Source organism: Dromiciops gliroides, chromosome 1 (assembly GCF_019393635.1).
Source record: "Dromiciops gliroides isolate mDroGli1 chromosome 1, mDroGli1.pri, whole genome shotgun sequence".
In the NCBI taxonomy this organism is placed as follows: Eukaryota; Metazoa; Chordata; class Mammalia; order Microbiotheria; family Microbiotheriidae; genus Dromiciops; species Dromiciops gliroides.
In genome coordinates, this window is record NC_057861.1 from 503,248,876 (window position 1) to 503,276,186 (window position 27,311).

Sequence of the window (27,311 nt, forward strand, 5' to 3'; positions counted from 1 at the left end):
TTCAGTGTAAGTATGATATTGAAAAACAAATTTGTCATGGCTATTTCAGCTTTTACAAAGCAAATGCAGCATTTACAGTATTTGATATCTGCATGCAGGGTGATGAAGTCAACCTTGTTCCTTGCTCTTAATTATATTATTTTTTAGAAAATATTAATATTACATTCGCAAGGGCTTAATGCACTTTAAATTTAATTATATGTTTATAGGAGTTTGGCTGTATCTATTTATATGTGAATTGTTTAAAAAAAGATATCCTAATTAATTTGTATTACCAAAAGTCATTTTTTCTTGCAAGTTATTAGGCATGTTTGGAAGGAATAGATGATGGGCATGTGTTGTTGGATTAGTATATCTCAGATGGTATTCTGAGTCAAATGAAAGCTAATTTGTGGTATTTAGAACCCAAGAGTATTCATTCATTGTTTATTAAGCACTTACTATTTGTAAAGGAGGTGTTAAAGAGTTTTGCTACTACCATGCAAGGTGTAAAAGAGTGTAAAGGAAGTGTTAAAGTTTTCCTAAAACTGTCTTACAAAGTATGAACATCTAAGGCTTGGGAGAGGGAGGTGGAGGTAGAGCCTGACATAGGGGCACAGAGTTAGGTGCCAGCATTGGCAATGCCAGGACAGAGGCAGCACCCGGGCTCCTAGAATGGGGGAAAAGTGTTCAATCCTTAGCATCAGGGTGGGGAGAATTGGGAAACACTTGATCTGATATAGTGGGGACAGAGTCAGGCCCAAACCAGGACAGAGTCAAGTACAGAGGGCCAGTGGTAATGCTTAAACCCTGGCCCCATGCTTGGGGTGCTGGGCTTGGAGCCAGGAAGATGTAAACTAGACTCCTGCCTCCAGATACTTAGTAGCTGCATAATCCTGGGCAAGTCATGAGGACATCTGCCTCAGTTTCCTCATCTATAAGTAGGTTAACTATAAAAGCCCTGTGGAAGAAGATGCTATCTGCACCCACGGAAAGAAATACAAGAAGTAAAGATTTACTTACACACACACACATACACACACGTCTAATGGTTGGGAAAGAAAAAATTTCATGATAACTTTATATTTAAGAGGAAAAGCAAGTTGTACATAATATACTTGCATTTTCATCTACTTTGTTATAGAAATGCTTGTGTTATTCCTTAAATTCAAAGTAAAAAATAAAATAGAATAAAATGGGAATAGTGATAGCACTTGCCTCCAGAGTCATTGTAAGGATAAAATGAGCTATCTCTTAAGTGCTTTCAAATCTTGAAAATGCCATATAAATGCTAGTTGTTAATATTATGTTGCTTAGAGTAAGTCTGACGAGCTGTAATATTACATAGAGAAAACCATAGCCCCTTTTGATTGAAATGGAGAATGCTGGAGAGCAATACAGAATAACTGAAAGGTAGGTAGATACCAGGTGGGGGGTGGGAGGAGAGGAAGAAGTTATTATATGCCAGGTTAAGGCAGTGTAGTGTAGGGAAAAGAGTCAGAGAACTGGGGTTCAAATCTTGGTTTTTCTATTTATTACTTGTGTGGTCTGGGCCTCAATTTCCTCTTCTATAAAATGAGGGAGTTGGTTCAGAAGACCGCCTCTAAAGTCCCTGCTAGTTTCAAAAATATTTTACATTTTATCCTAGAGGCAACAGGGAACTACACCATTCACACCCCGCCCCCCCCCCCCCAGTAGCATGCATGCATGTGTGGTTCCTCAGGGCAAAGACAGCTCTTTGCATTCCTCACCTTTGTATCTCCAGTGCCTAACTTAGTTCCAGCGACTTAGTAAGTAGTTTTGTTGTTCAGTGGTGTCCCATTCTTCTTGACCCCATGGACCATAGCACACCAATACTATCCATGGTTTTGGGGTTTTCTGGTTTGTTTTGTTTTGTTTTTTACAAAGATACTGTCTTGGTTTGCCAGTTCCCTCTCCAGCTCATTTTACAGATGAGGAAGCTGAGGTAAGCAGAGTTAAGTGACTTGGCCAGGGTCACACAGCTAGTAAGTGTTTGAGGCTGGATTTGAATTCAGGTCTTCCTGACTCCAGGTCCAGTACTCTATCCACTCTATCCACCTAGATGTCCATCACAAGTAGTAGATTTAAATAAATGTTGGTGGAAGCCATTCCCTGCCCCTGCCCCTCACCTTTCCAGTATTCATTCTTATACCTTAAACTCTCCATACTCTGAGATTCAGGGATATTAGTTTCCTTGCTGTTCTTTGAAAAAGATACTCTACCCTTGTGAGGGAAAAATCCATCCTCTTCTCAATAATTCTCAGGAACTCAGCAGGGAAGTGACAAAAGCTTTATTTTCTTCTCATGAGAAAGAGGAACCCTAGTGTGCAGCTAGTGGGTGCCCAGAAAGGGGGCTTGCGGGTCCTGTTTTATACCCTAGTCGAATGGGCCCTCCCCTTTTTCATCACTGGTCGGGGTTACAATCTACCGCAAAAACTAGCTAATCGGAACGCAGTATTCCCACCTCTCTTCCTTGTATGGGCATAACTCAGGAGTGGACCTTATACTTCCTTATATGGACACAACTCAATAAGGAGAGGACCTTATTGACACCAGGGCTCCTTGAACCAAGTGACTTTGCTAACCTGAGGGGGAGGAGGGCATCTGAGACCTTTGTCCTACAAATAGGTCAGGGGAAGTATGACTGACTGTTATATCCACATTGAGAGAAGACAACTATCTATTTCTCACAACCCTCATTGCCTGCAAAAACAAAAACAAAAAAGATACTCCATCTCCAGATTCCATGTATTTTCCCTGCTTGTCCTCTATTCCTGTAATGTTCTTCTTCATCATCTCCCCATCTTGGCCTCCCTAACTTTTTTCAATTTCCAGCTAAAATTTCATCTTCTAGATCCTCCTTCAACCTAGTGCTTTCTATTGATCATATCCAATTTATATCCAATGTATAGTTTGTACATAATTGTGACTGTGAGCTCCTTGAGGGTAGGGTCTTTTGCTATTCTTTATATCCTCAGAACTTAATACAGTGCCTAGCACACAGTAGATGCTTAAGACTGACTGAAATGTTTCCTGGAGGTAGGTTTAGAATCTAGTTTTGAAGGCATGGATTGGCAGTGAGGGGAAGACCAGGTGGGAAGAATGGTAATATGGGAAGAGGGATAGAGGGGGTAGGTGTACATTTCAGGGTCACCAGCCTAAGGGAGCTAAATTATGTCTCCCAATCTCATCCCCACTTCTACCTCCAGCATTTAGGAATTGTAAGGCCAATGGTCCCTAGCTCCTACTCCCTGGAGAAACTCAATTCTTCCAGAAAGAAGTCAGTCCTGGCAAAGGATAGCTCTCAGGCAAGGAAAAATGCAAGACTTTGATAGATCCCTCTGAGAGGACTAGTGTGGGGCCTAATCAATCCTGTGGTATACTATTGGGAGCCTATTGTTAAACTTTCAGCTTGAAGTATTTCCATTCTAGAAATCAGCTAAAGCTACATGTTAGGATTTGATTTATTGTTTTGCTGATAGTTTAGACCTAAGGAAATGATGGACAGGTTAAATTTAAAAGTGTGTATGTAATATCTTTCTTTACTTCCTTCCCTCCTCTCCTTCCTTCCTTCCTTCCTTCCTCCCTCCCTCCCTCCCTCCCTCCCTCCCTCCCTCCCTTCCTTCCTTCCTTCCAGAGAGCCTGTCTTTAAATAGCTATCAGCACAACCCTGAATGAAGCCAAATCTGACTGTTCTTTACCTGTCTCCTTTGCTGGATGATCCTCCTTCGGATCAACACCTCTAACCACACTTCACTTGGTGATCCCATAGATTTAGCTGCTATTTCTATGCTGATGATTCTGAAATCTATTTATCCTGCCCCCACCTCTCTGCTGACCTCCAATGGCCTTTCAGACATCTAGAACTGAATGTTCAGTAGACATCTTAATCTCAATATGACCAAAACAGAACTCGTTACCTTTCCTCCTAAACCCTCCCCCCCCCTACCTTTTCTATTACTGTAGAGGGCAGCACCATCCTCCCAGTCCCTCAGGCAGGAAACCAGGGAGTGAGTCATCCTGGATTCCTCACTATCTCTCACCTCCTCATACCTAATCTATTGCCAAGGCAACAGATTTCATCTTTGCATAATCTCTTGAATATGCCCCCTTCTCTCCTCTGGCACTGCTACCACCCTCGTAGGGCAATAGGACCTTATCACCTTATGCCTTGATTACTGCAGTCTGCCGGTGGGTCGGCCTGCCACTCTAATCCACTCTCCATTCAGCCACTAAAGTGATTTTCCTAGAATGGACGGGACATGTCGAACACTCCTCCCTACCCCCCAGCTCAACCCCAGTGGCTTCCTAAAAGTGCAAATAAATAATACTCTGATTGGCAAAATCCTTCATAACCCAACCCCTTCCTATTTTTCCAGTCTTTTTACACCTTACCCTCCAACATATACTCTTCGATCCAGTGACACTGGTCTCTTGGCTCCAGGCATCTTCTCTGGCTGTCTCCCATGCCAGGGATGCTTCCCCCGCTAAGTTCCAATTACTGACCTCCCTGGCTTCTTTAAAATTCAAACTAAAATCCCACCTTCTACTAAAAACCTTCCTCAACCCCTCTTAATTCCAATGCCTTCCTTCGTTTAATTATTTCCCATTTATCCAGTATATATCTTCCTTTGTATTTGTTTGCCTGTTATTTTCCCCATTAGATTTTAAGCTCCTCGAGGGCAGGGACTATCTTTTGTCTTTTTGTATCTAGAGCACTCAGCCCAATGCCTGGCACGTAGGAGGAGCTTAATAAACGCTTGATTGATTGGTGAGGGCTAGAAGCTAACAGGCTTACCCTGCTGCTTAGCAACAGCCAATTCCACCCCCCACAAAGCCCCGCCCCGCCGCTCCTCTCCTATGTCCCGCATCGCCCCTCCTTCGGTCCGCCACAAACCCCTGACATGCGCACTAAAAGGCGCAGGAGGGGGCGGGGCGGCGGACTCCACGGTGGCTCGCGGCCTCTCCCGTACCCAGCTCGCCCCGGCGCCGCGCGCCCAGTGACGTGTAAAAGAAGCGACTCTCGCCTAGGCCCCGGCGATAATCTACGGAGCGCCGGGTCCGCCGGCCCAACGGCCATGGCCTCCGTCGGGGTGGTCTCCGGGCGACCGGCAGAGGAGACGCTGCCGCAACCGCAGGAGCCACCGTTGCAGGAGCAGAAGCCCCTGCCAGCTCCCCAGCCGCCGCAGCAGCAGCAGCAGCAACCGCCACAGCAGCAGCCTCCGGCGTCGGTTTCTCTTCAGCCCCCTCCGCCCCCGGGCCTCAAGGAGGAAGAGACCTACTCTTTCCTGCCTTTGGTACATGACGTCATCAAATGGTAACGTGCTCTTCGCGCGAGCGCCCCTCCCCCCTTCTCCCCTCCCCTTTCCCTTTCGTCTCTTCTCCCCCCCCCCCCCCCCTTCTCCTTCGCCACCTTTCTCAGGAACAAACTGCCCAGGGGTGACGTACTCCTTCGCATCTCTAGTAAGTTCAGAGGATGTGGGTCTCTGCCGTGTACGTGTTGCCATGGTAAAGAAACGAGATCAACCAATGATGGCTTTACCTGCCTCAGTGAAGAGTGCAGGATCCGAGTTTGAGTCCAGCCCTCCCCCGATGGTGTCCACTGTAAAGTGGAGGGGGGGCCTTTAGATGACTTCTAAGGGAGGGTTCTTCCAAGCTACAGAGCTATACTCCTCCGACCTCCGAGCATCCTTTGAGCTCTTCATCAGTCAACAAACATTTATTAGGCACTTACTTTGTAAGCCAGGTACTGTGCCTAGGCAACAGGCATGTATTAAGTGTCAGCTGTGTAAACCAGGCGCTGTGCTAAATCAATCTAGGGCTTATCGTGTAAGCCAGACACTGTGCTAGGTTAACAAGGTTAACGAGGGCTTACTGTGTAAGCCAGGCATTGTGGACTGGAGTTGGCGATTGAAAGAAAGGCAAAAAAATAAAGATACACTCCGTGCCTTTCAGAAGCTCATGTTCTAAAGGAGGAGACAGCATGCTAAAAAAACCAAAACTATGCGTGCAATATGTAGAGCTTTTCACTGGAAGATAATTTCAGAGGGAAGGCATTAGCAATGGGGTGATAGGAACTTAAAGGCCTAGTGTGATATTTGGGGGTCAGAGATTCCTTTGAAGTTGATGTCCTGGGATACAATCAGCCCTTAATGCCCCTTCAGAGACTTAATCTAGGTATTGGAATTGACCCAGTATGATAATCCATGTCTTTATTTCTTTATGTTAATTAAATTAATGGGGAGAGGAACAGTGTGGCCAGCAATCACAGGACTGAAAGGGGCCATGAAGTCATGTTGTCCAACCTACAGCTCAGCATGAATACCTTTCTTTTTTTCATCTTTCCACAATATTTGAGCTGTATACAGTTGGTACCACTTACTGACCTACTATCAAATTCCTGACAGTTTTGAGTATCGGAAAGAGTATGTACAAGAAGTTAGAAGACCTAAGAGTTTCTGGTCCCTTATTTGATTGGATAACTTCCCCCTTCTGGACCTAAATTTCCTTCTTTGCATAATGAAGGGGTTAGATTAGGTAACATCTATGGTCCCTTCCAGTTATAACATTCTAGGGTTCTAACTTCTCCCTACCTTTTCTTGTTCCATTCAACTCTTACTTCTCTGATCAGCCTCTCCCCTCCTCCCCCCAACTCCCAAACATGAATTCTAGGCTCAGTACCCTCTCATCCAGCTAATCATTCAGCCCCTCTTTTCTTTTTTTCTTCTCTGGCAATCAGAATTGGAAGGATCAAATGAGATAATGTAGCATCTTGTATTTGTAGAGGCTTTTACATCTGTCGTTATAATTATTTTTACTAAGAATTTAAGGCCCTCCTCCCCTCCTCTATATTAGCCTCAGACTGGAAAAGTGACATGAAGTGTGGAGAGCACAGAAGACCTGTGTTCTAATCTCAAATCTATGATTAACTGGTAGAATGACAACTTCACTGAACCTCCATTTCCTTCTCTGTAATATGAAAGGGTTGGACTCAGAAAATTTTAAGGTTCCTTCTATTTCTAAAATTCTGTGATTTTTCCATTCTTTCCATCCCATGTCCTATTAGTCCCCAACATCAGCCTTAAACTACAAATAATCTGGATTTTGGGGACCTTTTCTGCAAGTAAGCAGTCAGATTTCTCACTGTTACTGTTGCCTATGTTGTATCCCCCAATCATTGCCATTTTAGTCTCTCAAAATTATACTCTTCTCACAAGGTAAGGTTCACATGATAACTTCCTCCACAATGACTTTCTTGATGACGTCCAATACCCAGAAATCTATGAGCCGATCAGGATTCAGAATACAACTCATCCATGCCTACCCCTAGGCTTAAATGTGGCCTAAAAGTCATTGGCCCCTCTCACATCTTTTTCCTGATACATTTTTCAATAAATTCCCTGCCATCCTCCCCTTTTCCCACCTTTGCATTGAGGTCACTGAGTGTCACCTGAAGATGTTAATTGTAATCTGCAGTATTTTATCAAATTCTTACAGGATCTTTCTACTCCATCTTCTGCAACAGATGTTGGTACGTAAACTGCAGTTATTTCCATAGAGGCCTTTTTGCAAATACTGTCTTGAGCACTGCAATACAAGATGGCCAAATGTATAAAGAAATCTTGTGTCTTCTTGCCTTTGGGTTCACAATAAAACCAATTCTGCCAGTCTCTTTATTTGCCTCTTTAGGGAGTACTTGGGAAAAGCAACCTTTTATTTAATTGTAACATCTTTCTCATTTCTTGTGGTGTTATTTACAATGAGAAGTTTAAGATTCATACAATTCAGTTGTTCCAGGAATATGTTATGATCATTGCAGTTTTAAAAGTTGTGGTTTTCACTGCTCACTGGTCATTGGACAAGAATTTCACATTTAGAGTACTAATAGTCAAGTTAGATAAAAATCATGTTTCCTTTGTCCCTTTTTCTGACACACCACCACCATTCCTGAAGAAGGAAAAGGAAGGCCACACAGGACTGAAGGCCTTTTTGTATTTTTCTTTGTTTTATGGTTTTCCATGGCTAAAAAATTTATCACCAAGTAGCTGGTTCTTGGAAAGCAGACTCAACCTGTTGTTGGGACTATACCCAAAGCTTTTCCAGAATAAAAAACCTGCTTATGCTTAACCTTGGCATGACCTTTGAAAAACCAGGCTCCATATGCATGCCAAAATGAAGCAATAGAATAGGACTTTGTGCAAAACTTCCTTGATCCAAAAGTGGCCCTTCATCCTTTATTGCTTTTGTTATGTGTCTCCTTTGTCTGATGGCCTGGATTCCCTTAGCTCAGTTAAATTGCTCTTTTTGGACAAATTATTTAGCTTCTCTGTGACTCATTGTCTTCACTTGTAATATGAGGGGCTTTGACTACATAAGTTCCTTCCAATTTTGAGTTTGCTCTTGCATATAATTTCTAGTATTTTATTGTAAATATTTTACTAGTATGTATCTGTTATCACCTGTACAAGATAATTAACTCTGTGTATCCCATCCTGTATAACGTTGTGTTTTGAATATAGCAGATACTCAATAAATATTTGTTGAGTGAATGAAGAAATTCCCATTTCAGTATTCACTTTGAAAACTGAATTTTCATTGAGTGGAAATCATGCTAGATTTAAAATCAGAAGACCTTAGTTCAAATCACGGCTCTGCTACATACTACAAGTGTGATTTTGTGTTGTCATTTAAATCCTCTTAATCTCAGATCCTTCCATCTGTAAAATGTACAATTTTGAAGCTATAATTCTTTTGATTGTAAGGTCACAGAAACATCAAAGTTGGAAAGGATTCAGAAACTATCTAGTACAACTTCTGCCTCTTTGTACATCTCTACCAAATTATTATCCAGCATTTGCTTGAGGAAGTCAAATGAGAGGGAACTCACCACCTCCTGAGGCAGAAAGAAAAACTGGGCAAACAATAAATTAACTTCAAAATTGGGAGGGGGGGCGGGTTAAGTCCTGGGCCAAGTGAATTTACCAGTGATTAATATAAGGCAATACTGTGATCGATTATTTACCAAAAAAAAAAACAAAGAGAGAAGAAATCTTATGAAAATCCCTCTTTGAGATACATATGGTCCTGACACCCAAACCAGGGAAAGAGAAAGCAGAGAAAGAAATTAGAGACTAATGTTACTAAAGCATGTCAATGCAAAAATAGTTAAGAGTACTAGCAAAAGTGTTACAGTATTCTATTCAAAAAATTATTCATTATAACCAGTGTGGATTTATACCAGGAATAGATAGATAGTCATTAGGAAAACTAGGAATATAAAAAATTATGTTTATGTTAGTAGTTCCTGAAAATCTTTTACAAAATACATTTGTATTTTTAAAAATCACTGAAAAGCATAGAAATAAAAGGAATTTCCTTAAAATGATCAAAAGTATATCTAAAACCAATAACTATAATTATTTTTGTAAATTTTTTTCCTTTTTTTTCCCTGGCAATGGGGGTTAAGTGACTTGCCCAGGGTCACACAGCTAGTTAGTGTCAAGTGTCTGAGGCTGGATTTGAACTGAGGTCCTCCCGAATCCAGGGCTGGTGTTCTACCTACTGTGCCACCTAGCTGCCCCACTAGAATTATTTTTAACAAAAACAATGGAACCTTTCCTCAGGGTCAGGGGGAGAGCAAGGATGCCCATTGCCTTCATTCCTATTTGACAGTGCTAGAAATGCTAGTTATATCCATTTTTGTCTTGTGATTTTGTTGGTGTAGGGAATTTCCTCTGTAAATGAAGACTAGCACCTGCTTTTCAATTTATCATCCTAGAGAGTTTCCTATGGGTGCTGAAAGGTTAAGAGACTTGCCCAAGGCCACATAGTAGATCTCAGAGTTGATACTTGAATGCAGGTCTTCCTGATTCTAGCCACTATACTGTATGGCTCTCAGGTATAAGATAATACATATTGTCTTATAGCAATAAGATAAGAAGAAATTGAAGGTACAGGCAACCTTTTGCACATAACATGATGGCTTATGGCAGGAATCTCAGAGAATAAATGAAAAAAATTAAGTAAGATAGCTGGATAGCTTCTGTAAAGTAGGAGAATCAAAATGATTCCATAAAAATCATCAGTCTTTGGGGATATTCTTTAAAAAAAAAAAACGGGAGAAAGAAATAAGATAAATTCTGTTTAATTCTCCCATGACATCAGCAGTACTTAGATGAGTATGACTATAAAACAATTTTTAAAGAAACAAAAAGAGACAAAATAATTTAGCATTCATAGCCAAGCTACAGCAACAAAGTGAAAACGACAATGCTATCCATATTATTGAACAGATCTAGTACTTTATTAAATAAATCTTCTGCCCACTAGCTCCAGATAATTCTGCTTCCATTACTGACTTGTTCCCTACCTCCTCTCCATCTAAAACTTGGACTTCCTTTCTCTGGGAATTACCATGGCCTTGGAGGAGTGAGCTTTTGCCTTATGCTACCTTGAACCAAGCCTCTACCTCATTTTCTGACCAATAGATCCAAACCCTGCTGTTCCCATGCCCTTCCTCCCCTTTCAGGTTCACCTTTATGGAGTGACTTAAGACCTCCACTAGAATATAAGCTCACTAAGAGCAGGGACTCTTTCCCTTGCTTGTATTTATAGTCTGTTGCATAGCATAGTACCTGACAGTAAGGGCTTAATGAATGCTCTCTCTCTGTCTTTCTATTGATCCTAATCAAATTACCCAAGAGTAATAATAGCAAATTCAGTTGGTCCAAAATAATAAAAGGCATAATAAAAATAATAGGAAGGAAGTGGGCTTGGGATGACTAGATCTTAAATTCTACCACAAAACAGTAATTATCAAAACTACCTGGAAATAGATTTTTTAAACTATAGTGCTAAATCCATGGAATAAACTAAGCAAAGACTTAAAAACAAAATTGCACAGCATTTCACAAAATCCAAAAATATAAACTGCTTTGGGAAGGAACTTATTAATTTAATAGGAATTACTATGAAAACTTAAAAGCAGATGCATGAAAAATAGGTTTTTGGTTAGCATCTTGGATCTCATCTCTTATCAATTCCAATTGGACCTACATATAATAAGTCACATCGTTAAAAACAAATGGAGGGCAGCCAGGTGGTGCAGTGGATAGAGCACTGTCCCTGGAGTCAGGAGGACCTGAGTTCAAATCCGGTCTCAGACACTTAACAATTACTAGCTGTGTGACCCTGGGCAAGTCACTTAACCCCAATTGCCTCACCATTTTTTAAAAAATGGAGGAAAATGGAAGGTCATATTTTCTATAGTTATGGGTTTTTTTTTTTTTTTTTGGTGAGGCAGTTGGGGTTAAGTGACTTGCCCAGGGTCACACAGCTAGTAATTGTTAAGTGTATGAGACCGGATTTGAACTCAGGTCCTCCTGACTCCAGGGCCAGTGTCTATCCACTGCACCACCTAGCTGCCCCTACAGTTATGGATTTTGATCAAACATTCCAGGTGCCAGTGCCATACTACCAGTCTCGGCAAGTTAGGGATACTCTGGCTCTTTAAAAACAAAAAAACAACCTAAAATCCAAAAACTAAAGAAGAAAAAAATCATTAAAACCAATCAACACATCAAAAAAAAATCTAACATTATATGCAGTGTTTCACACCTTTGTATCCTTTACCTCTGAAAAGGAGCAGGGGGAAGTATCTTTTATCTTTTTTTGAGTCAAGTTCTTTATATAAGTTCTTTATAAGTTCTTTCAATTTTTCACTCAGATTGTTTTATGGCAGTGGTTCTTTCCATTTACAAGATTGTAGTAACTGTATATTGTTTTCCTGACTTTGCTTGCTTTACTTTGCATCACTTTTTCTAAATCTGGTATTCGTCATATTTGTCATTTCTTATAGCACAGTAAGAATCCATTATATTCCTGTACTATAATTTGGCTCACCATTCCCCAATCAGTGGACAATTACTTTATTTCCAATTCTTTGCACTGACAAAAAGTGCTGCTATAAATAATTGGTGTATAAAAAATCCTTTCTTTGTGTCAGTGACAAATATATGCCCAGCAGTAGAATCTCTAAGGGTATGGACATTTTAGTTTACTTTTTTTAGCATAATTCCAAATTGCTTTCCACAATGATTATACCAATTATAACTCCACCAATAATCCATTAATGTTCTTGTCATTCTGCAACCACTGAAGCATTGACTATTCCTGCCTTTTCGTCTTTGCCTGTTTGGAAGTACATTTTAAAGTTGATGGTGTTCCAAATTCTTATCAGACCTCAGTTTTGAAATTTCTAGTTTTGGAATTCTGTACCGCAGTTTCTCTTCCATGTTGTTTGGAGCAAATTACTTGCCTCAGTCATGAAAATAAGCCCAGTCACCATGACTAATGAAAATGCCAAGAATGGTAGGGTTCCACACAGAGGTGGTTTGATCTGGTTTTAAGAATACCAGGAGAGAAAGCTACCCCTGTCCACTGTGCTATTCCAGCAGGACTCCAATGTCATCTTGAGCCAAATGACTTAAAATTAATCCAAGTATGGTCAGGGTGGGTCAGTAAGATCTTTGAGATTTGGTTCTTTAAAACATGATGTTGGGGCAGCTAGGTGGCACAGTGGATAAAGCACCGGCCCTGGATTCAGGAGGACCTGAGTTCAAATGCGGCCTCGGACACTTGACACTTACTAGCTGTGGGATCCTGGGCAAATCACTTAACCCTCATTGCCCTGCAAAAAGGAAGGAAGGAAGGAAGGAAGGAAGGAAGGAAGGAAGGAAGGAAGGAAGGAAGGAAGGAAGGAAGGAAGGAAGGAAGGAAGGAAGGAAGGAAGGAAGGAAGGAAGGGAGGGAGGGAGGGAGGGAGGGAGGGAGGGAGGAAGGGAGGGAGGAAGGGAGGAAGGGAGGGAAGGAGGGAAGGAGGAAGGAAAAAAGAAAAACATGATGTTGTTGACCTATTGGTACACACATTAGTACCTCTTTTAAGCTGGAGGCTATGCTAGGATTGCTGCAGGTTGTGTAACTTCATATGGCCAACCCAGTGTAGTTAATGAGCATTTTGCCCATTAGGGGCTTGTCAGCCTTCCCATACTACTCCAGAAATACTCTGTGTCATTGGCCATTGTCGCCTCTTCAACCAATTTCCAACAAAGAGAGTGACCAGAAAGTGCTATTTGTGGATATCATTTGAGAGAACCATTAAATTGTAGTGCCTCTTATTACAACTTTTTGTTCCAAAGTAGTCATACTTTAATAATTTTGACAATTCTTGAATATAACTGCCTGAACCTTGTGGTATATCAAAAATCAGCTTTTATTGTTGTCTTTTATTTTATTTTATTATTATTTTTTTTTTTTTTTTAGTGAGGCAATTGGGGTTAAGTGACTTGCCCAGGGTCACACAGCTAGTAAGTGTTAAGTGTCTGAGGCCAGATTTGAACTCAGGTACTCCTGACTCCAGGGCCGGTGCTCTATCCACTGCACCACCTAGCTGCCCCTAAATTGAGTTCTTTGCCAAATCATTTGCTTTTATTCAGTTCTCTTCTGTGATCTTTTATTTCTTGGTTCCCATCGTGCTACAGTATCCTGATCCTTTCCCTTGCCTTTTAACCATTTCTCTCCTTTTTAGTGAGGCAATTGGGGTTAAGTGACTTGCCCAGGGTCACACAGCTAGTAAGTGTTAAATGTCTGAGGTCAGATTTGAACTCAGGTCCTCCTGAATCCAGGGCCAGTGCTCTATCCACTGTACCACCTAGCTTCCCCATCTTTTATTTTTTACATCACTATGGTTTCACTGAGTGTTCTTCCATTTCCCCTTCCATATTATTATTCCATTTAACATATGGTATTTTTAAGACAAAATAAAGAGGGAAAAATTAGCATAACTGATTAATGCTTTGAAAAAGTCTGGAAATATGTGCATGCAAAGGAGAGGATTAGAAATGTCTTCTCATATCTCTTAAACCTTGCTTGTTTTTTTATAATTTTGCAACATTCACTTTTGATTTGTGTGTGTGTACATGTATGTTTGTGGTGTTTACATTGTTATAGTCATTGTATATATTGTTTTCTTGGCTCTGCTTACTTCACTTGGCATCAGTTCATATAGATCTTTCCATACCTCTCTAAATATTTTGGTATATTAGAGACTTTTTTCTTATCAGTGGCTCCTTGGGGTATAAACCTAATAATGGAATTTCTGGGTTAAAGGGCATGGGCATTTTAGTCATTTTATTTGAATAATTCTAAATTGTTTTCCAAAATGATTGTACCAATTCACAGCTTCAGCAACAGTACACCAGTTTGCCTTTCTTCCCATAATCCCTCCAACATTGATTATTGCCATATTTTGACATTTTTGCTACTTTCCAGGGAGTGAGGTGAAACTTCAGGGTTGTTTTGATTTGCATTTTCCTTTATTATTAGTGATCTGGAATATTCTTTCATGTGGTTGCTAATAGTTTGCAATTTTTTTGAGAATTGTTTGTTTATATCCTTTCATTACTTATCAATCTGTTATCTATTAGGGAATGGTTTTTATTTTATACATGTACACACACATATTTTCTATTTCTTGGATATCAAACAGTTATTAGAGAAATTTACTACAGAGATTGCTTGCCTTCTTATGCTAGGTGAATAAATTTGTCTGTGCAGCTTTTTAGTTGCATGTAATTAGTTATCTATTTTACCTTTTGTAGTTCTCTCCAACCATTTTTTTGGTTAAGAATTAATTCATCTTGTATCCATAGCTGTGAGATATATATGTATGTGTGTGTATGATATTTGTTCCTTTTTTAATTATAATCTGAGCTTTAATATTTAAGGTCATGTATTCATTTGTAATGTATTGTGGAATACGGTATAAAACATTGGTCTAAGTCTAATTTCTGCTGAAGTGCTTTCTAGTTTTCCCAGAGGTTTTTATAAAATAGGACATTCTTTCCTAAGTCATTTATGTTTTAATGCTTTATTGAATGCTGGGTTGTTGAGTCCCGTTGTTTCAGATCCCCCCTCATCTAGTTACATTGATTTCTCTTTCTCTTTTTTAAGGCAGTAACAGATGGTTTTAATAAATGTTGCTTTATGATATAGTTTGAGATCTGGAAGTATTATTCTTTTGTCCCTACCTCTTTTCATAATTTACTTTGATATTCTAGATCTTTTGTTTTTTCCAAATGAATTTTTTTAGGTTCTATAAAGTATTCCTTTGATAAATGCTCGGTATAGCATTCAAAGTCTAATTTAACTTTGGGAGTTTTGTCATTTTTGTCTTGGCATGGCTCACAGCCATGAGCACTAAATATTCCTCTAGCTTTTTAAGTTCTTTATTTCTTTAAGAATCACTTTGTGGGGCAGCTAGGTGGCGCAGTGGATAGAGCACCGGCCCTGGAGTCAGGAGTACCTGAGTTCAAATCCGGCCTCAGACACTTTACACTTACTAGCTGTGTGACCCTGGACAAGTCACTTAACCCCAGTTGCCTCACTTAAAAAAAAATCACTTTGTAACTGAATCTTTTGTTTGCTTTAATAGATAGGTCCCCAGATTCTTCGTGTATTTTGCAGTTATTTAGAATGAAATTTCACTTTCTATTATTGCCTTTTGGATTTTGTTCTTACATTACAGAAAGGCAATTGATTTTGAGGATTTATTTTGTAGCTTTCACCTTTGCTGAAGTTATTGTCTCACTCAATATCTTTGTTCATTTTCTAGGATTTTCCAAGTATACAGTCATTATTCAACCAGGTTGACTTTTTTTTTTTTTTTGGCAGGGCAATGGGGGTTAAGTGACAGGTTGGCTTTTGAGGATGAAAAAAGTATCTCATAGGAGAACTAATAACAAATACAGTTCTAATTGTCAAATGACTAGCTATGTTTTCTAGCTTCCTTTTGGAGCATATTGGAATGATGCTAAGATACTCTTGACTTTGGCCTTATTTTATTCTTCCTATTCTTCTTGACCCTCATATGTTCTGCTAATCTTTTTTTCTGAAGGTAGGGTTATGACTAACCTTGAATACAAAAGCCCAGGCCCATTTAAAGTCTGCTTCTTTTGTTCACTTTTGAGGATTGGTAACTGTATGAAAGGCTTTTTTTTTGGGGGGGGGTCTGCTTGAGTAGTCCTAGCTTAGAAGGGTCCCCACTGAGTGTGAGGCATTTCCTGAATATAGTGTTTTCCTCACCCTAAGAGCTTTGTGCTGTTTTGACTCTACAGAATTACTCTGCCAATTGGGGCTGATTTCAGTGGAGAGGAACACTCTTCTCTGCACACTGTATGACCTCCTTTCAGTTCAGCTTCTCTCTTTACAATACAATTTCATATTGATTGTTATTATCTTTAGACCTGTTTGACTTTACTTGAAGCACTACTGGGGCCTAAGAAATGGGGTGACCTTTGAGATTTGGAAATGTTTGAAATTTTGAAATGTAGGGATATATGAATGTCTTTAATAAGTTATTTGTAATAAAGTTACTAATAACTTAGCCAGTTATTCATATTTTCAACCCTAATTAAACCATCTTCTTCTTTGGGCTAAGAAGGAGCATAATTTGTCTCCCAGACTAATTTTAGGTAAGTCCTTTTTTGTTTACATCACACTAGACAGCTTTCCTTTATTTTTTTAGCATTAACTAAATGGCTACACAGCTCAGTAAATAGAGTACTGGTCATGGAGTCAGGAAAATGGGAGTTCAAATCTGGCCTCAGACACTCACTAGTTATGTGACCCTGGGCAAGTCACTTAACCTCTGTTTGCCTTAATCCACTGATGAAGGAAATGGCAAATCACTCCACTATCTTTGCTTAAAAAAACAAACAAACCCAAAATCTTATGGGATCACAAAGAGTCAGAGGGACTAAATGACTGAACAGTACTGAACAAATGATGATAACCTAGTCAGCAAGGATAATTTGAGTTTGCTTGTGGATCTTGGTTGAGATTACTTCTTTTTAAAAATTGTATAAAATTCTCCCTATTTAGTTATCTTCAAAATTATTTGTAATTTTCAAGAAAAACAGTTGCCCTTTTCCTGGAATTTAGCATAAGATGTACCATTGGTTAGTTATTTAAATTGAGTACAACAGATTGAAAGTAGTAGTTAAATGGTTAGATGACAATTGGTTCCTAAAATAAAAGTTCTATTCTTGTACTGATATAGACAATCGATAAATAGTTAATAGTCAGCCGCATTTATTTGACTTAGAGGGGAGTAACATGTTACCTTTGGAAAAAAAAAAAAACAACTTACCCTGCCTGCGTAAGCTCAGGAAAAATGAATAATAAAATGAATTAGCACCATCTGGTCTGAAATGTCCCCACTAGGAAAGAAAATTTATTTTTAAAAATGATAATTGACAATTTTTCCCCTTTTCTGCCTCAATGGCCTAATTTTAGAACAGCTTATTGAATTAACTGTTAGTTTTCATTGAGTCAGCTGCTTGTTTTCAATAGCTTATCCACACATTCTTTTCCCCCCCTTAAATGCACATGAACAACTTGTTAGGCAGCTACATTGATATAGGTGAGTTGTAATAAAACAGTGTAGAGTAGGCTACAAGGAAGGCAGTGATTTCTCTTGTTGCCAGATATGATGATCTTTTCTTGGTCCTCATTCTTTGTTTTAACCCCTGTTCTTCATTTGACATTGTTGAACATGTTTCCTTCCTGAATACTTTCTTCTCTCTAGGTTTATTTTCTTGATTTTTCTCCTACCTGTCTGATCACTTTTCAGTCTCGTTTGAGATAATAAGGTAACCTATAAAGTACTTTTCAAAACTTGAAATGCTATATAAGGCTAGCTCTGATCTGCTAGATAGACCATCACTCAAATTCCTCCGCTGTGGAACACTAATCCACTGTTGTCAGAGTTGTGAACTGATCCACCCATTCTGGAGAACAATGCCCAAAGGGCTATCAAACTATGTATACCCTTTGATCCAGCAATACCATTGCTAGGTTTATATACCAAAGACACCCCCAAAGAGAGAAAAATACCTATTTGTATAAAAATATTTATAGTAGCTCTTTACTGTGGTTAAGAATTGGAAATCAGAGGCAGCTAGGTGGCGCAGTGGATAGAGCACCGGCCCTGGAGTCAGGAGTACCTGAGTTCAAATCCAGCCTCAGACAATTGACACTTACTAGCTGTGTGACCCTGGGCAAGTCACTTAACCCCAATTGCCTCACTAAAAGAAAAGGAATTGGAAATCAGAGGAATGTCCATCAATTAATTGGAGAATGGCTAAACAAGCTATGGTATATGATGGTGATGGAATATTATTGTGCTATAAGAAATGACGAATAAGATGATTTTGGAAAGGCTTGGAAAGACTTATATGAACTGATGTATACTGAAGTAAGCAGAACCAAGCGAATTTTGTGCACAATGACAATATTGTATGATGAAGAACTGTGAATGATTTAACTGTTCTCATCAGTACAGTGATCCAAGACAATCTCAAAGGACTAATGAGAAATCATATTATCCACCTCCAAAGAAAGAACTGATATTAATTGAACACAGATTGAAGCCTGCTATTTTTTTTCACTTTCTTTCATTTTTTTCTTTTATTCAAGTTTTCTTGTACAAAATGATTAATATGGTAATGTTTTACATGATTGCACATGTATAATGTATATCTGATTGCTTACCCCCTCAGGGAGGGGGAATAGAATTTGGAACTCAAAACTTTAAGTAAAAATATTATTATTAAAACTACTTAAGAAGGAATGATGGTCACAGAGAAATATTGTAGTTTGTAAAATGAAAGATATGCTTAGTAGAACCATAGGGCAATAGTAATGCAGTATTGATTTAATTAAAGGAGGATGGGGAGAGGACAGTGCAGGTTATATGTTCAGTGGCCAGGCAGCCGATAAAAGACAGCTAAGGAGTAATGTGAGGTTGGGTTGGAACTGCCCTGAGCCAGTGGGCCACATGAAGCACTGGCCAATTTTGACCAAGGTGGTCCAGGGTAGGAAATTGTGGAGTTGAAATAGTTAAGTCTTCCAGGGCATGGTTTCTGGTCCAGCTGCTAAGGTGTTTGTTAGGAGGTGGCCTGTTTCTGTGGAAGGCACCACCATTCTTCCCCTCTGTCAAGTCTGTAACCTTAGTGTTATCCCTGACTCTTCACTCCTTACTCTCCTTCTCCTCACATATCCAGCCAAATCTTACTGTTTCTAACACCTCAACATTTCTTTCTTCTGACTACTTCTTTCTACTCAGAGCTACCACCTTAGTTCAGGCCCTCACCACCTCGCATTTAGACTATTTCAGTGGCTGCCTTAGTCTCCCTGCCTCAAGTCTCTTCCCCACTCCAAGCCGTCCTTCACACAGCTGGCAATGTGATTTTTCTTTCTTGTTGGATCATGTCATTCTTCAGTAAATTCCAGGGGCTACCTATTGCTACTCAGGTAAAATGTGTATTACTCTTCTTCCCCATCCTGTCCTTCCAGCCTCATCATATTACTACTGTCACCTCACTCCTCAGTCCAGCTAAACTGATCTTTTCTTTGTTTCTCACACATCACATTCCTTCCCTCATCTCTCCAGTTGCTAGTGCCCTCCTTCCCTAAATACCTTGTGTTTATTTTGTATATATTTATATGTATATATGCTGTCTCCCCTAATAAAATGTAGGCTCTTTGAGAGTAGATATTGTTTCATTAAAAAAAATACTTAAAAGAGAATTTGGTCTGAAGCCAGGAAGGGGAGTTTAGCTGAGTTTATTCAACAATAAGATAGGTCTTATTCTTATTGAAAATATTCCAATAGTAGAATTGATTTTTTAAAGCAGATAATCACTCTTAGAGCAATGAGCCTTTATAGTAGCAAGTTAAAGCCCCAGTCCTTCAGGCTTTAGCTGTTGCCAGCTTGTTAAAATCTCACGGTTGAGGGGTTGGGGAATATTGTCATCTATGAGGAGTGTCCTAAATGGAAGCAAATTCCATATTTTAACTAACTTTGCCATTTATCAGTTGCTGTGTGTATTTAGTCCAACCCCACATGGGGTTGTAGACACAATATATCCTTGTTCCCAGCCATCATTGCTAACCTTTGGTTTCTGCCTTTTGCAGTATGGACAAAGACAGCGTTGACATGCACCAGGAGTTGACTGCTCTCAAGACCAAGTTCCAAGAGATGAGAAAAGTGATTAGCACTATGCCCGGTATCAATTCAAGTCCAGAACAGCAACAGCAGCAGCTGCAGAGTCTGCGGGAACAAGTCAGAACCAAAAATGAACTTTTGCAAAAATATAAGAGTCTCTGTATGTTTGAAATCCCCAAAGAATAAAGCAGGCATGTTACAGTGACAGGAGTGACAAAAACTGAACCAGAAAAGCCGAGATTACACTTTTCCTTCCCTCCCCCGCCCCTCTGGTGTGGTTCTGTATGGACCGCAGCTACTAGTTCTCTAGAGCAGCTCTATTCATACTCCTTTGTTGGCTGTGCTCAGTGGTTAGGTCACCGTGGCGGCTGGCTAGTCGGAGGCATGCATACAAGCATTTTCTGGTGTGAATTAAAGGCCTACTAATGGAAGTGAGCAGTATACTTTCATGGGGGCTGAACCTATATGGCTGCCTCCTGGGAAGTAACCATCTGTCACATTTTCTGGTTCTGACAGCAGTGCTGGAGGACACAGTGGGAAGGAGGGTATTCTTTACTTTCTCCTCCCATCCCACACTCTGTTCACCTTGCTTGTGTTCAGTGTGTACGAGGTACATACTGTTCCTATTGATGGAAGTTTCATGAAACTTTCGCGTAGAATTCATTGGCCAAATTACTCTTTGTGCTGCTTGAGTTTAATGTGATTAATGGGTGGCTCTGTGAGAATGAATTTAATTTTGAATGCATGGAGACACCACAGGGAGGATTTGCATTTTTTTTTCCCCTGTTCATGGCAGTGTCAGAGCCCTAAATAGCTTGTTTTCTTTATGTTTGAGCCAGTGAAGTTAGCGGCGTCAGTGGGGGTGTCAGTCAGTGAACCTGTGAGGTGGCTACTGAAGCCCTCATGCCATCCAGGTCTTGCTATGCCTACAAATTCTTGCTACTCAGTTAGATTGTCCCCTGCTGTCTTCAATTAACACATTTGGCCACACTTTTAGTGCCAGAGTAAACAATTATGCCAGGATGGCCAAATCAGCTCTAATTATCCTTTGGGATGGAAAGAGCAGGTGGTTCTGTACTGAATAAGCAAAATGATTTTTTGGGTGAGCACAAGTCCTCTCCCTGCCCCCTGCTCCCTGCCCCCTCCAATGTTCAGATTCAAATTGTTACCCTGGGGGAAAAAATCAATAATTTTTTTCTGGTCTCCTAGGACTGACTATTAACCAACACATTTAATTGGAAGGCTTATCTAAATGGCAGTTTTGATTACTCACATCTTTGGGTGTGGGACAGTGTTATGAATATGCTCAGGCACTGTAGTTGCAATTTGGTTCTGTTTTTCAAATATTTGTCAAGTGCCTTCATGTTTTCCCTGTCCTGCCTCTGATTTGTCAGGGTGACCACAGTGGTTTTGTACTGATTTCCTTGACCGTGAAATTGGCATCGGAAGTTGCTTCCCTGCAACTTCTTAGAGAAAAGCAGGTTAATATTATTTAGGGCAAGAGTTTGGGTTTCTAACCTCTGCTAATCCAGTCAAGTGCCTGGTAGGGTGCTGTGCATGTATTACTTGCTGGAAAGTGTTCTTTGAATATTTTTGGAAGGGGTTAAGTCTGAGAAGTTCCTGTCTTCAGCAAGTTGAACTTCAGGCATCTGTTTAGTGAATTATTGGGAGCCAAGAGCTCACCCACAGTAGCTAGAATGTGTCTGGTATAAAAAGGCAGCAGTGGACAATGCAGTGTAGGAGGATAATAGTTCTTGGTTGCTTTCCACTCAACAGGAAGGTCTGAAATGAACTGGATTGTTGGGGAGAAAGCAAAGGCCATTTAGACTAGTATTACCTTGTGACCTCTTACTGACCAAACCCTTTAGGAATTGGTAGAGGAGCTAGACCTGTGCTATCATGGTATAGGAAACACCTGGCTGAGGATGCGCCCTCTGCCACTGCACAGCAGAACCTTTGAGTCTGAGAGAGCTGCCGGGGCACCAGCAGGTTAAACTACTTTCCCAGGGTCACACAGTGTATGCCAGAGGCAGAATCTGAACCAGCCTTTTCTGGCTCTGAGGCAGGCTGTCTGTGCCCTATGTCGCATATTACCTCTCAACCAAATCCATGATTTTCTGGAAATTTTATAGTAATTAGTATGTGGGCCTAATCTAAGGCTCTGTCAGAATACCCCGAAAAGAGCTCTATGTCAGGTTCAAAGACAAGCTTGCTTGAGCAGGCTACATCAGGGGACCACCTAGTTTTATCATCTATCTGTGAATACCCATTTCTGGGGTTAGTTAAGTTGTCTGGTATTGGTGACTTTTTAAAACATGTAATTAACCTTATGTATCAAAAGCCTGTGTCTTTTGCTATGTGTTTCTCTCTGTCTCTCAGTCTGTCTGAATGTCTCTCTCCTCTTCTCTTCCCCCTCTTTCCCTTCCTCTCTTCTCTCTCTTTCTCTCCCCCTTCTCCTTCTCTTCCCCCTCCCTTTCCTTTTTCCTTTCCCCTTTCCCTCTCTCCTCTCTCCCTTCCTGTCTCTCTCTCTCTCTCTCTCTCTCTCTCTCTCTCTCTCTCTCTCTCTCTCTCTCTCTCTCTGTCTCTCCCTTTCTCTCTCTTATTAAACTTAAGCTTTTACACAAGCTTTTACACCTCAGAAATTGGTAAATGTAAAAAATTGGGGTTTGACTCATTGCTTTGTTGATTATCTAGACTTAAAGTGTTGGAGAAAATGTCAATAATGTAGATTAAACTGAAAAGTGTGTCTGGTGCACATTTCTTGAGAACTGGGTTATTAAACATTTACCAACATACTCCTGCTTATAGGATATAGGATAGGATAGGATAGTGACGTTTGTCACATTGTAGCAGCTTAATGTTCATGATCTGAAACCTCCACTACTTACTATTGTTCCTCAGTATCATACTATAAGTGGATGATTTTGCATAGGTAGAAATACCTTTTCATATACAGAGGGTCTGAGTCTTAACACTTTTGCTGCTTCTCATTTGCTTGAAAACCTCGGGCCCATTAAATACTTGTTGAACCATCTAGGACATCTGTGCCTTTGTGAACATCTGTCTGCTTCTACTTTATTCAAAAGAAAGTTTTCATTGCCCTGTCAATAGAACCAAAGAAATAAACTCAGCTCAACTCATGTAATATTGGAACCATAAAAAGTCAGAAAGGAAAAAATGAAAATGGAAAATATTAAGATCACAGAATTTTAAGCTGGAAGCAATTTTAGGGAGTTTATTTAATCCAACTCCTTCATTTTACAGAGGAGGAAATGGAGGGCCAGGGAGATTGCATACCTTGTCCAAGGTCATACAATTAGTAATTGGCACTGAGAACTACACACACAGCATATTAGATACTTACTTGGAATGATTTGGAAGTGAGTTTAAGAAACAAGAAAACCCCTTTTTTATAAGACCATTTAACTTAAAATAAACAAGAAGAGATAGAGATTAAATGTGAATGGACAGGGAAGAATAGTTGTTTGGTTAGAAAGATACTGAAATCCTTCCATTTTTCCTAGCACTCTCTATGCTCTTCTTACATATGAAAGTATTACCACAAATAGAAAGGCTTCATGCCACTTTTGATTCCTTGAAGCACAGTTTTTGCCTTTGAATTATCTGCTTTTTTTGAGGGCAGCTTGCTTTCTTTCTCTCTTTTTTTTTTAGTGCTGATGTTTTTTTCAGAATGCCAAAACTTTATAGCAGAGTTCTGGCAAAAGTCATAACACTGGCTGGAGATTTAAATTCCACAGTAGTGGAAAACAGTTTTCTCTATTCTCCCACCCCTGCCATTAAAAAAAAGAAGGCAAAGCAAGTTTTCCATTTTTAATGATTTTATTTTGCTAAAAAAAATTAATAACAATAACCATAACATTTTCACACACAGTATAAACACTTAAAAAAGGATTTTGTTCATGTCCATGACAACATATCTACTATAAAGTGCAATATTTTTTTTCCTTTTTATTTTCCACTGAAAACACATGTAAACACAGTTAGCTTTTGTTGGGTTGCCTGGGATTTTTGACCCTCAACCACATCCCAAGTTGGCAACCAGAGGGAAGAGGATCTCGCCAGATATTTGTGGCAGTTCGGGAGTCTTATATTAGGAAACACCTCCCTTTTTAATTTTTTTGTATTCTGGCAAAACAGATGAGAAGTTGCACACTTCCAGACCACTCCCCCCAGCCCATTCTCATTTCTGTCCTTTCCTAACACCCCCTATGATGGCATTTCCCCTTCCCCACCATGGCTCTGATGGGGCCCTCCAGTTGAAGTCATTTCTTTCCTTCTTCCAAGTTTCAAGTGCTCCAAAGGAAGAGCACCCATAGTCCACCACGACCCCATAAGACAGGGTGGGGAAGGCCATATGGTAAGTCCCCCCAGGGAAGCTGACTTGGAGGTCAGATGCCAGCCTGGAGCCCATGCCACCAGGGAAGGGTCAACCACTTAAACAAAAGAAATCTTCTTTGTTTTAGTTATTAGCTTAGTAAGAGGAGTGGGTGGCTCCTAGCTGATGACACAGCGCTCTTTGTCCTTGGCCTGGCTACCCCCAATGGCCTTCTCCCGGATATACATGAGGTCACTGTGGACACTGGGCCTTCGGGCAAAGGGAGCTACGATACCATAGGCCTCTCCTGGCCCACCTCCACTACCCTCTTTCAAGAGTTTCTTGTTCTTCAGAGCCTTCTTGTGCAATATGTCACAGTACTGTATTGAGACCTTTCGGTGAAGGTCTGGGCTCATTTCACTGGGCAGTTTGGCCATGGTGAAGAGGGCTTGGAACATCTGGTCCAGGCTGCTGTTCTTCTTTGCAGAGATTTCAAAGTAGGCACAGCGCTGAGGGTCATCTCCAACCAGCTGCTCTATCTCTCTGGGCTCCACCTCTCTGTAAAAGTCCCTATCCCCCTTGTTGCCACAGATGACCAGGGGCACTTCAATGTTCTCCTTGGTCTTGTTCTTCAGGCAAGACTTCGTGTCTAGAATCTGCTGCTTAAGGCGCTGCACCTCTTCGAAGGAATCTCGGTTATCCAGGCTGAAGACCAGGATAAAGACGTCTCCTGCAAGAGGGAGGGAAAAAAGACAAGAGAAATGGTTAGTCGACTGAGCAAACCAGCAACAACTATAACTGAGGTGGGGTGTGCGGGGGTGGGGGTGCTCTTTCTAGGATGATTGCAACGGAAGGTCACAGACCATGGGGCAGAGGGGAAGAGAAGGGACAGGCCAGCAGAAGCCGAGCCTCTAAGATTACTGAACATCAGACCCAAGTTTTGGAGAATCGTTATGTCTTCGGGGAAGGGCGAATTGAGTTTAGCCTCGGAGAGCTGCCAACTGCTTCTGTGGAAAGGGCAGGACCAGGCAGGACGGGGCAGAGATGCTTGGCTAGGGGAGAAGGGGCGCTGCCTGTTCCGGTGAGGGAACGGTTAAGGTGGAGGACGTACCTGTGAGGATGGAGAGGCGCCGCATAGCTGGGAAGGGGTGGTTGCCCGAAGTGTCGAGGATGTCCAGCTGATAGACTTCCCCGCGGATGGAGTAGAACTTTCGGTGGAAGTCCTCGATTGTGGGCGTGTAAGTGTCCTCGAAGCGGCCCGTTAGGAAGCGCGACACGATGGCCGTCTTGCCCACCTTGGAAGAGCCTAGGATGACCATCCGGTAGCAGTTTTTGGCCGGGATGTTCAGCTCCGACTCGCTGGGGCACATCTTCTTGATCATCGCCGCCAGTTTCATTTGTGGCAGGAAGAGACACGAAGGGAAGAGCGAGAAAGTGAGGGGCTTGAGGGGGGAAAGGCTGACTGGTGCCCGGACACCAGGAGCGGAGAGGGGCGCTGAGGTAGAGATGGCTGCAGGTGAACACAACCGACAGATGGGGAAGAGACTCGTCAGGCTCGGCTCGGGCTCGGGTTCTCAAGCAAAGAAAGCTGGACTCTGCTTTTCTCCGCCGACGCTGCCTCTTTTATAGAGAGAACCAAGGGCGGCCGCCCCGCCCTCTCAGCATCTGTGCGTCAAGCCAGGGCTGGCCGCCTCTGGCTGGTGAGTGCAGGGCGGGGGGCAGGGCTGGGCTTGGCGGGGACCGGGCTCCCGGGAATAGTTCCGTCCTTTTCCTTGGTTTTAATTAACTGGCTCCTCTCGCAGTCTGACCTCCGGGGCCCTGGGAGGGGGAAACTGAGTCCGGGTTTCCGTCCAGGCACAGTCCATTTCTTTGCCCTCCTGGATGGCGTTGTTTGAATTCACTCAATCTGGACGGGGGTCGGGGACGCGGGGGGATGGGCGGTGGGGTGGGGGAGAACAAAAGGAAAAGGGTTCTGGGGTAACGGGAGGTGAAGTGCCAGAGGGGCAAGGTTCCTGCGATGTTGGGGGTGGGGGCGATGTGTCAGGCGCAGAGGAGCTAGGGTCCTAGTGTGAGGGGAATGATGTGTGGGAGGGGCAAGGTTTCGGGAGGAGGAGATGGAGTTCTGGGAAGACTCAGGAGTGGGGACTTTCCCTTCCCGGGTTCCCCATTGTAGGGGGCCAAATAGGATTTTGGCTTCTCTTTGCTCCTAAGAAGCGGACTCAACCCGGGGAGATTCTGGGATCTGGGACCTTTTTTTTTTTTTAAGGACCCCTCGGGCTGATGGTGGGTGGGAGACAGAAGTTCCCGGAAAGTTCAACTTTGAGCTACTATAGAGAGACCCGGCCTCCTCTATTCCCGCCCCCGGAGACAACGTCCAACCTTGGCCAGTCGCTTTTTTCCTTTTTCTTTTTTCCCCCTTCTTTTTGGTTACAGCAGCGGGCAGCCCGGCTGGAGTGTGTGCTAAGGCAGATGAGGTACAAGTAGGGCTAGGAACCGGGACTCGGTTGTGGGGCTATGTGGACGCGGTCCGCTAGGAGGCGCCAGAAGGCTGCGGACCCTAGAAGTAACTCCGTTCTCTAATCTGAGTTTTTACTGAGCCTTCTTCCGCAGAGCTAGTTACTAGCGGCTGGGAGCTTTCCAGAGTGAGAGGATTTAGGTTGGACCCAGGACTAAGCCCACTTTACTTTCTTTGCTCTCCTCTGCTCTGTGAGAAGCAGAGGGACATCTTGACCTCAGGAGACACAGAGGGGAAAAAAAACCAACCAACTCACTGCCACCAACAAAAGAAAACCCCCCAGAAGGGAAAATTGTGGCCCAGAATGATGCATCCCAAGACTAGTGACAAGGTAGGCAGGGATGCTAGGAAAGATTCCAAATTTCCAGCCAGGACAGCTGCTACACGGGAAGGTCA

General features: G+C 41.6%; 2 protein-coding genes across 2 annotated transcripts; one reads left to right on the forward strand and one right to left on the reverse strand.

Moving 5' to 3' along the window:
* Positions 1–4,904: 4,904 nt before the first annotated feature.
* Positions 4,905–20,269, forward strand: MED9 (mediator complex subunit 9). The gene is made up of 2 exons (XM_043977827.1): positions 4,905–5,317; positions 20,034–20,269. The coding sequence occupies exons 1-2, from the start codon at positions 4,905–4,907 to the stop codon at positions 20,248–20,250; spliced, it is 630 nt and encodes a 209-aa protein (XP_043833762.1). The 3' UTR covers positions 20,251–20,269.
* A 3,761-nt stretch (positions 20,270–24,030) lies between these two features.
* RASD1 (ras related dexamethasone induced 1) lies at positions 24,031–26,148 on the reverse strand. The gene is made up of 2 exons (XM_043975313.1): positions 25,512–26,148; positions 24,031–25,130 (listed from the first exon to the last, which is right to left on the reverse strand). Exons 1-2 carry the CDS (start codon positions 25,795–25,797, stop codon positions 24,580–24,582), a joined length of 837 nt encoding a protein of 278 aa, XP_043831248.1. The 5' UTR covers positions 25,798–26,148; the 3' UTR covers positions 24,031–24,579.
* Between the last annotated feature and the right edge of the window lie 1,163 nt (positions 26,149–27,311).

Excerpts from the sequence above, each read along its gene's own strand:
- RASD1 (XM_043975313.1), bottom strand. The coding sequence starts at position 25,797 with ATGAAACTGGCGGCGATGATCAAGAAGATGTGCCCCAGCGAGTCGGAG. Across the intron at positions 25,131-25,511 it reads GCGCCTCTCCATCCTCACAG|GAGACGTCTTTATCCTGGTC; the intron begins GTACGTCCTCCA and ends TCCCTCTTGCAG.
- MED9 (XM_043977827.1), top strand. The coding sequence starts at position 4,905 with ATGCGCACTAAAAGGCGCAGGAGGGGGCGGGGCGGCGGACTCCACGGT. Across the intron at positions 5,318-20,033 it reads GTACATGACGTCATCAAATG|TATGGACAAAGACAGCGTTG; the intron begins GTAACGTGCTCT and ends TGCCTTTTGCAG.